Source organism: Eucalyptus grandis, chromosome 5 (genome assembly GCF_016545825.1).
Source record: "Eucalyptus grandis isolate ANBG69807.140 chromosome 5, ASM1654582v1, whole genome shotgun sequence".
Taxonomy (NCBI): domain Eukaryota; kingdom Viridiplantae; phylum Streptophyta; class Magnoliopsida; order Myrtales; family Myrtaceae; genus Eucalyptus; species Eucalyptus grandis.
In genome coordinates this window covers 57,833,425-57,843,564 of record NC_052616.1, presented here as the reverse complement: position 1 = coordinate 57,843,564, position 10,140 = coordinate 57,833,425, and the positions used below count along the sequence as shown (strand labels likewise).

General features: G+C 41.0%; 1 protein-coding gene across 3 annotated transcripts; it reads right to left on the bottom strand.

Moving 5' to 3' along the window:
• Positions 1–1,610: 1,610 nt before the first annotated feature.
• Positions 1,611–9,423, bottom strand: LOC104445712 (ATP-dependent RNA helicase DEAH13). 3 transcript variants are annotated; one of them, XM_010059625.3, is made up of 12 exons: positions 9,215–9,423; positions 8,733–8,831; positions 8,300–8,372; positions 8,141–8,215; positions 8,006–8,055; positions 7,850–7,910; positions 7,375–7,764; positions 6,089–6,325; positions 5,762–5,992; positions 5,098–5,211; positions 3,775–5,004; positions 1,611–3,316 (listed from the first exon to the last, which is right to left on the bottom strand). In XM_010059625.3, exons 2-12 carry the CDS (start codon positions 8,783–8,785, stop codon positions 1,856–1,858), a joined length of 3,975 nt encoding a protein of 1,324 aa, XP_010057927.2. In that variant the 5' UTR covers positions 8,786–8,831; positions 9,215–9,423; the 3' UTR covers positions 1,611–1,855. The 3 variants fall into 3 exon arrangements, with proteins under 3 accessions (XP_010057927.2, XP_010057928.2, XP_039168510.1); XM_010059626.3 differs by having other exon boundaries at positions 8,141–8,212; XM_039312576.1 differs by lacking the exons at positions 7,375–7,764; positions 7,850–7,910; positions 8,006–8,055; ... (2 more) ...; positions 8,733–8,831; positions 9,215–9,423 and adding an exon at positions 6,414–7,282.
• Between the last annotated feature and the right edge of the window lie 717 nt (positions 9,424–10,140).

Sequence of the window (10,140 nt, the reverse complement as noted above, 5' to 3'; positions counted from 1 at the left end):
AGTGCAAAGAATTAGTAAACTGGGCGGTGAAAAATCGAGGCTTCATCGTCAGAAAGTGACATTAAAAGTTGCTGTTAAATGAAACGAGACTGCTTTAAAAAAAAAAAAAAAATGAAACGACACCACTACTTTAATTATAAACCCATAAAGAAGGTAGGACGCTTTTGGTACACATATCTAACTCAAACTGCTTCGATTGCTACTCTCTTGCATCCCGGGATTTGACACCACCGGCTGAAAAATCATCCACAATGCGACAGCACCTGTGTTTATCTCCACATCCTTCAAGCTGAGCTGCTCCTCTCGAAATAAATCTGGGCCCTTTGAGGTTGATTAGGAACGAGTGTTATCCATGTTTTTCTCTCGTTCTATCCGAGAAAAAGCATGATGTGATTGAGGGGGGAGGTGCTGACTGTGATCTGAGGGCGATGGACAATACATGAGTAGTGTACTTGACTTGACTGAAACCCACTTCCATATCTGGACAGGATCTATGAAGTAAGTTCACAGCCAATACACATACAAGCCAGAAAGGATATACAGCACCGTGCAGCTGTATCGGTGACTGACCATTCGATACACGGCGGAGTAAGCTCAATCATATTGGATTTGGAAATTTTCTTGCGTGCGCCCGATTCATATGAGCCAAATGATCGCGGCCACTGAAATATGTGCCCCAGACCAGGCCTTCTCGGTTGTATGGTTCATATGTGCAACGGAAGGCAGCTCTTGTCCAGGCTACCTAGAGGCCTAATGTTCCAGTAGTTATCTGGTTGCAGCAAGGCAAGAGCACTGCGCGACTCCGATAGAATGAGCCGGGTTCTCTAAATGTTCGGACAACCCTGATTAAAAAAATGAATCTTGAACTCAAGATTCATTAGAATTCGCAACTTCTTGGAGGGAAAAGAAAGATTTTGAGTTTTGTGCCATCCATTACTTAATGGGAAATTTGTCATTCCTTAATATATCTCAAATGGAGGACACGTTCTGTTTGGCGCTTAAATCTAGGTGTTTTCTCCAATCCTATGCAGAATAACTAAAGATCTACCCAGTCTTCCACTGACCCTGCAGAACCTAGGTTCAGCAGCAGCTATTGTGGCCTGCAACGATGCATGCCATCGTCAGTCACAATCTCATCTCAGACGTCAGCGCAACCGTCTGCAACGTCTCCAAGATTCGCTGAAGCAATGTTGTTGCTTGCATTGTTTTCTGGATCAAGCAAGAAGACGGGCGTTCTCTGCTCTTGGAGTTTGAATCTCAAAAATGATACAGTTTAAAGCCTAATAAAGATCACAATTTGCCTCACTGGACTATTTAAAGAATAAGTGTCACCATAAGATCTTACCTGCAATTTTCCTAAGAGAAAAATAGCTAAAGTCACTCGAGTAAACTATTTTAAAAGTTGTAATACGTAGTTATTGTTGGACAAGTTTTAGGACTTGACATCGTATTCCATATAATAATTTCAACACTTCCTGGTGTACTTTTCCCTATTTTCTGGTCTGTGTCATTTCAATCCTCATTCAAAAACTTATGCAACTTCCTTGTATTTTCTCAAATTATTAATCAACCCTGATTCATCCCTCCGCACAAGGATACTTCTCTCAATCTAACGTGCAAACGTACTTTTAACTGTCTAGAGAAGCAACAAAAGAAACTAGATTGCGAGCATCATCAAGTCAAAAATGCACTGTTGTGTCTCTCGTCTCCAGTCATAATACAACACAATAATCTTTAAGTACAATTTCCTATAATTTAAGAATCATCGGATCATATGTACAGGTTAAAGCCTCTCAAGATCAACATCAGTAGATCAAAATTGTACTCACCCGAACTCTTCTTTAAGCAGTTTGCTTTATCTTCTCTCACGCTTTGCCCTCTTCGGAAACCGTTCCCGATGTCCCAAAAGTACCTCGGAAAGCATTTGGGACCAGAGTTCATCAAACTGATGCTGAAAATTTCCCTGAAACCAGTCTGAAACTTCTGAATGCAATTCCATCGGATTCTCCTTCCAGACCTCCTGTAGCCTAGCACAACAGTCGATCATCCTACTTTTCAGACTGAAAAGAAGATTACTGACCCTTTTTTGGCTTGAGGCCCCTGGTCTCAGAATGGTAGCAGGTGGCGCAACCATATGTTTCCTCACAGATTTTAGGCAAGGCAAAACTTGACCTTCAAGTAATGCATAGGCAAATACGGCAATGCGATGCGTACCGTCAAGAATAGGCACACTATGCAAAGCAAGCTCCCAAAGGTGCGGGCCAAAGGTAGGGACCACCCAACAGAGAACTTGGTCGGCTCTGGGATCATAATAAGGCCTGGGGTCCGTGAGAGGTGAAGAAAAACTACACAAAGACTTTGCATACTTTACGAGCCAGTCTGACTTCACACTCGTTGCTCCATGCATGTAAGGCCTCTTGGTATAAAGAAGTTCGCTGTACACTAAAAACTCAGGCGCCGAGTTAGAAAGAGACGACCAACGATGGAGAAATACGGTTTCTTTAACCATGCTAGCCTGATACCGAACTGCACGAGCTCTTCCATCCCCATCTGATGAACCTCCTCTAATACGTTTTGCAACTCTATCTGCCCAACCGGCGCAAATAGCTTGGCCCAAGACCTCTTCCTCATTCAATTGCAGAGGGTGCTTATTGGAGGGAACCCTCCAAGCACGTTCTACATCGTCTAGCTTTCCATGAGTCCATGAGAATTTTGGGTCAAAGTCAATGCTTTGAGCAAAGACCAATTGAAGCAGTTGTTTTCTCAGCTTTGACATCTCCTCCATTGTTTTAAGATGCAATGAGTTTTCATCACAGAAAGCTACTTGACTTCTCGAAGATTCAAAACACTGTAGCGCATAAGCAATGGAGAGAGCATCACTGCATGGATTATGAAACTTCCCACGTGACGCACGAATAGCTTCTTTAAGTTCCTTTTTCCTGGATTTTTCTTGATTGTCCATCCTACCTTCCCTGCTTAAAGAAGCAGATTCCTCGGGTTTCTCCAACCCTTCTCCATCTGATTTACTCCCTTCAAGCTGCGTGATGAACGGATTTGGCAAGCTTAAAGCTGCTGCAGCTGCAACTGCATATCCGAGAACTAAGCTTGCCCGAGCATAATTATCAACCATCTTCATGATTTGGATAACAGTTAGGAGCATCCTAGAATGGCGGGGGCTCATTGGATAACGAGCCATGGCTTTCCCTAGGGACGTCAATTTCCCACTACTGTCAAGTGCTTCAAGAGCCTTCAAGCAGCGCTCCGCTTCAAGCAAGGCTGTTGGTTCGGGCTGTGTTGGAAATGGAAAATTTGCAACCTGAATAAGCAAAGAATAAAAGCAATTAATCTGAAGCCCAATACTAAATAATCAAAGACTCACGGTGAGGTTAAAATAATGACCATCCAACCGTGTAGGAAATGGAAATTTGCAAGCTGTATAAGCAAGGAACTAAAGCAATCAATCAGGCCCATAATTAAATAATCAAAGACTCAGTGGTGAGGTTAAAAAAATTGACCATCATGTGGTTGTACCAGCTTAAGAAGCGTGGTCATGAATAAAAGCGTGGTCATGAATAAACAGCACACTTAATAAACACAAGCATAAATAAAAAAAGGGTGTGCAGCAACACCTTGCAAAGGCAGCTTTATGTAGCAATGTTGCACAAGATGAAAGGTGATGATACATGGACATCCACAGTGCAGAAGCAAACATCATTGTACTTCATCATGAAAATCAAATTATTATCTAGTAGAGCAGGATTGCATTGGACCCACCTTATCAATACCCATAGATTTCATGAGAAGGACAACCCCGTCAACAGGTATTTTAGATATTTCAGCTAAGGAGAAGTCAGAAAATATGTTATTAAAGACTGCAGAAGAATAGAGACGGTAGCAATGACCAGGACCAGTTCTTCCTGCTCTTCCAGCACGCTGTGCAGCCGATGCTTTACTTATCCATTGTATCTCATACGTCTCCATCCCATTGGAAGAGTTGTAGTTCTTCACCTTTTCTCTTCCTGTATCAACTACATACTTTATACCAGGAATAGTTAAAGAAGTTTCAGCAACATTCGTTGCAATAACCACTAGTCTTGTGCCTTCCTTGACCTCCTCGAATACACGAAGCTGTTGTGCTGCAGGAAGCATTGCATAAAGTGGCAAGACATGCATCGGACAAGCATAAGAAGCATTATCTGCCCTGTTCTTCCCCATACTGAGATCCATCCCATCTGAATGTCCTCCCTGATTGGTTGAGTTTGTCGATTCTGTCTCGCATTTTGAAGGAATCTTATTAGTCAGAGATTCAAAAGCAGCTCTTAGTGAAGCAAGTGTTCCCTCCTCCCCAAGAACTTCCGAAAGGCCCGCATCATCTGATGGATTCTTGTCCAACAGATGAGCAGCATCATCATCAATAGTTTCCCACTCACTATCTGAACTCGAATCATGGGACACATCTGACTCTTCCTCACTCATATCAAACTGATCTTCCTCATAAGAACTAAACCTGTCGGTTTGCTGGTGCACTTGGTTAGTATCAAGCTGATATGCCTCATCAATTTCTTTCAAATTGACTCCCTCGGTATTGCCTAACTCAGAGACTGCATTGAGATCATTCTCTTCATTTTCCTTGGAGGTTTTGTTAATTAGCTGTCTTGAAGCATTGCGAAGCTTCCGGCATAAATGCTCAACTTCCCTCTGCCCAGTAACAAAAACAAGTATGCCCCCAGGTGGCAGCCTCTTGTTTATTGAAATCACCTTCTTATATGCTTGACCAATGTAGTCTAAAATTTCTGTTCTCTTTGAAAAATGTACAGTGACTGGGTATTGCCTAGTAGGAACTTCCAACACTGGAGGAGGATCACGAAATAACCTTTTTCCAGAAATAAAGTCTTCTACCCGCAAGGTGGCACTCATTAACACAAGTTTTAATGGAAAAATCATGCTTTCAGGACTCAGACACTGTCCTAATTGTAACATTTTCTGCTGTTTCTCAAATAGATCCTACAATCAAGAAAAAGATTGTTTAGCAATCTCTACAAAAGACACAGACATATCCAACAGATCAAGAATGAATAATTAAAAGACAATTGTCACCTGACGTAATTGTACAATGCGTGACAACATTCCAATAAGTATGTCTGTGTTCAAGCTTCTCTCATGAGCCTCATCCAGAACAATGATGGAGTAACGCTTCAACAAAAAGTCATTCTGCAGATGAAATTAAACAAAAAATGTTGATAAAGCAATTGTACAATTTTCCCCACCTGATAAAGCATGCTTGTAAATGAACTCATTCTGAGGTGAAAACACCAAGAACCACTAGTAGTATGGAAGTATAAATTGGCCGATGCCAGGTTTATATTAACAAAATAATCAAACTTTGGAAGAACCCTGAGGGCTCTTGCAAATGACCAACAGGCCAAGAGTATCCAAAACCTACTTGATGGGGGCAGTTTATTTTCAGAGATAAATCAGATAAAAAGAAAGATTCACCCAATTCTAGTCCCCTTCTCATTTCTCTAACTTACCTTCGCTGGGTAATCGATGGCACCGTCCATTCAGCACATGCTTGATTGAAAACAAGACAAAAGAACAACTAACCAATGCATATGCAGTAGATTATTCCAAAAACCCAGCAAAAAGGAAAGTTTGTCCTTAAAAAGAGAATACTAAGCAGATACTCATACACAAGTCAAGATATGATTGATGTGCTACTTCATCGACTTGTATATAGTATGTAGAGTTGGTGAAAGTGAACCTGAACTTCCCGCAATAAGATTCCATCAGTCATAAACTTGATGGCACAACCATCTCCAATTCGCTTATCATACCTAACTTGAAAGCCCACCTCTTTACCCAGGTGAAGACCAAGTTCATATGCCACACGCTTTGCAGTAGCAAGGACAGCAACCCGACGTGGTTGAGTTACACCAATTATTCCACTCCGCACAGTAGACAGGTCTGAACCAAATCCAGCTTCAAATAAAAACTGAAAACATTGGAGAAGCAATTGTAGTCAAACTCACTCAAATAAGTTGTAAAGCACAACATCTTCACGATAATACAAAGTCAAAGCCTACTTTACCTGTGGAACTTGTGTTGTTTTACCACAGCCTGTTTCTCCGCAGATAATAATAGTGGAATGGTAATTAATAGATTCCATTATCTCCTGCTCCATCATGACCATTGGAAGATCTTTTCTCTTGTCTTCAACTTCCTTTGGCCTCGATACATGCACTATAATAGGGGTAGTCACTAGCCCACTCAACTGTGACAGGCTTGTCTTGTCAAACTCCGATTTCAAAGTATCCTCTGCCCTATCCTGCCATGCATTCAAATCCCAGAATCCTTACAATCAACAACCACGAAAAAGTTACAAGGAGAGATTCTGCATATGAAGTTTTCATTACCATGCACATTCCACAGTAATAATCACTGTAATCTGTGCAAGAGGATATGCAAAACGAGATTCATCATGTAAAGTATTACATAACACAGGAGGACAAAGTGATCTTGGAAAATATCCGGTCAAAACAAACACACAACTTATTAGAAAATTATTGAGTTAATGACGAGTAGAAGAATTTCCGAGATTAAAATCTGCTCACAAGAAGCATGAAGCTGCCAATCTGTTTCTTCCCATACTTGCATACCTAGAAGGCACTACCTGGTTATTTAGAAAATTTTAAAGGACGAGAACAACCTGGTCATGTGACATGATTACATTAGAGCAAGTGCATATCGTAAGTTCGTAACATGCATGGGAACATTTATTTTAAAAGATGCAAATGTACATCACTAATCTCATTGGATTGCTTCTCCAGTAATTCAACAGTAAAAGCATATTATGATTGAGAAACAATGGACTCTGTGAAACTATTACAGTTCAGGATCCTCTAAGATCCCTCTGAATACATTTAATACACAACAAAGAGGACGCATGCATCCACATATGCAAGCCCAAGCACAATTCTGCCTACACGAACACATACCACTACACCCATGCACAGCCACCCATGCCCACCCATAAAAACACAGGCCAACTACATGTGAATGCATACACAAGCACATGCCTATAGGCACACAGGTGTGTGAGCAATATGCATGGACATGACTGTGTACGGGTGAATGCATGGACAGACGTGCACACTAAAATTTCTTCTTAACCAAGAAGATATTTAGAAATATTTCAGAATCAGTATCTGTTCTAAACAGTAAACACGGATAAGTCAGAAAACTATGTCAAATTTAGCAAAGGCTATCGGACGCAGAAGATATCTCAACTCAGTAAATTTTATTTTAAAATTAGCATTTCAACATTAGCCCAACAAAACTCATATTCAGAACAAGCAAAACCACATTCGAGCATACCAAGAAGCAAGCATTCTCTCTGTCATCATGAGTGCCAGTAATGTGTGAGGAAATTTGCACATCTCCACTGCTGAATGTATCAAAGTAGGCAGCTTTTCTAACCGGAGGTTGCTCAGTTGATTCATTAGCAGTGTCAACACTTTTGCCACCAAACAATTCTTGAGAAGAGTCAAAAGGAGCACATCCACTATCTAAACATCTCTTTTGTACTTTAGTTGGCTCCAAACTATCACTTTTGTCAATATCTTGCTCACTAATTGATTGACAACTGTCTGATGCGCGCTCACTCTCACTAGGAGCATTGCCCATATCTCTGCTCCCAAGGGGATCTCTTAGCCCAGCCTTGGAAAATTGCACGACCTTCAAACGTTTTTCACGCATAGTTTCGGCCTAAAGAGAAAACAAGCATCTGGCTAAGTAACGGCCCAAAAATATTTTAGTTAGCAACAAGTGGATGAAAAATACAATACAAAACCCGTCCAATATTCCGTGATGACTGCAGCAGAGAGTATGCAGAATCTGGAATCTTGTGCTTCCTGAAGGAGGAAATTATGACATGATCAATAAGTAGGCAAAGCCTGTAAGTTTAATCATCAGTCATCCACATTAAAAGCAAATGGCAGTTACATACTCCAACATCTCCATGCTTTGTGATAGAAGCACAGCCCTTTGCTTGTCTTCCTATAACAACATGAAGCAAAGAATGAATTCAGTGAACATAATATAATACACAATAAGCAAGCAAAAGCCAAGCATCAGAAGTCACCTCCAATTTCTCATTCTTTCTCTTTTGAGAATTACTAGGATTAGGCAGAGTCTTTGATTTTCTTTTCCCATGCTGCTGCACAGACAGATTCAACTATTAAAACTCCTTCCATGACATTGAAAGAGAACAGAAGAGGAAACTAAAGGACACTTATCCTACCTGATTCATGCCTTTCCTGTCCTTCCTCTTCTTTTTCGGCAAGATTAATGCATTGCAATCATCGCTTCTAACACTGTCAAAAGCATGACCACGTGACTTTAGTAAATTCAGTGTGATATCAGGAACAGATTATACTTGCTATTTCCACTCGTTAATAGTTAATCCAGACATGTCATTTAAGATGCCTAAATTAACATTCAACCACATTGACAAGCAAAAACACAGGAAAAAGCATGTGTTGATTATCCATGAAAAGCACACAGAACCTCAGATTATTACATCCCAAAACGATCCATTACTTCAGGCGATTCAAAATTTGCAAAAGGCTAATTACAACTTCTCCATGCCAAAATCACCGGAACAATCACGGTTCCCGAACATAACACGATCATAAACAACTCGAAACATAAGCAAAACTCGCGCATAAACTTACCTAAACGATTCCTCCCCAACCTTCAGATCACACAGCCCCGCGGGATCCCCCATGTGAAAGTCCCCTCCTCCGTCCTGCCGCAGCCGAACTCCTCCGAACCTGAGAACACGAACCGGTTGAGATCCTACTCCACAGAAATCCGACTTTCGACATCTTCGGAGAAAAACCCTAGCCTGCCGATCGAGTCACGCTCTCATTTCGACCTTCTAAAGCTCTAAAGCCAGCATGCAAACAGAACCGGAGCAAGCTCTCAAAATTCAAACTGCGGCGTCTACATTCCGCGGCGCAAGAGCAATCAATCTTATTTCTATTGTATCGAGAGCCGCCCAATGCGGTTTCGCCGCAACCGCCTGAAGCAGAACCACGCCGCCGCCGCCGCCGCCACCGCCGCCGCCTTCCTCCGCCTCCACGCAGAAAAGATAAAAGAAAAAGAAAAATAGAAAAAATCGAAGCTGCATGCGAGCTCCCGAAAATCTCCATACCTCGGTCGAGATGAACGAGTCAGCTCGGCGCGCTCGGCCGACTGAGTTGCGGACTCGGAAGCTAGTCGAATCGGAGACTCGACGGCGGCCCTCGTCGCCGACCTCCTTCTCGCTCGCCGCGCGGAGCCAAAGACGGAGGAGGAGGCGGCGGCGGTTTGTCCGTTAACAGAGAGCGCCAAGCAGGGGGGGATTCGTAACCCTGGAGCCCGAAACCGGTCCGGTCCGCTCACGAACCGGTCCGGTCCGGACGTCGTCTCTACCGACCTTGCCTAGTGGCCTGAGAGTCGTGTAGGCGGATTTTCATAAAAAAGACATAATAAATAAATAAATAAATAAATAAATAAATAAATAAACAAATAAAAGGCGGCGCTATTTCTACCCTCTATATGAGAGATAAAATTGTCCTCTATCTCCAATTACGATTCAAATTGGGGGTCTCAAGTTTATTTACTTTTCCTTTTTATTTTTTTTAGTTTTTCTATATATATATATGTGGGATCTACTTACCGTAATTAAGAATTTCATATGTATTTAGTTCTTGTTTATTGTAGATTTTTCATGTATATTAAAGACACCATATTTTTCTTTTTTTATGGCAATATATTACTTCCATAAAAATTCATTTTATCTAAAAGAGAAAATTTCTAAGAAATCTAATTCTTTTCTACATTGTCAATCAAATTTATGGATAAATTGTTAAGTAGATGAAATTTATAGGCAAAATAAGAATTTCTTTTTGAAAATGCCAGTGAAATATCATTATTTTGGATTAACAAAAATTAATGTAATCTATGAAGTGTTTATGAAAAAAATTAAGATACCTCATGTGCAAAATGTTTTTAGTGTATTCCTAAATATTCTTCAAATGTCTAACATGCTCTATATAAAATTATCCATCAATATAATAAGGGAAAAAAGATAAAATC

Bases quoted from the DNA above. Each gene is read 5' to 3' on its own strand.
- LOC104445712 (XM_010059625.3), bottom strand. From the start codon at position 8,785: ATGGGGGATCCCGCGGGGCTGTGTGATCTGAAGGTTGGGGAGGAATCG. The intron at 8,056-8,140 runs GTGACTTCTGAT...ATGTTGTTATAG, and splicing joins GAAAGAATGAGAAATTGGAG to GAAGACAAGCAAAGGGCTGT. The intron at 5,212-5,761 runs GTTCACTTTCAC...TTTCATCTGCAG, and splicing joins TCTTATTGCGGGAAGTTCAG to AATGACTTTTTGTTGAAGCG.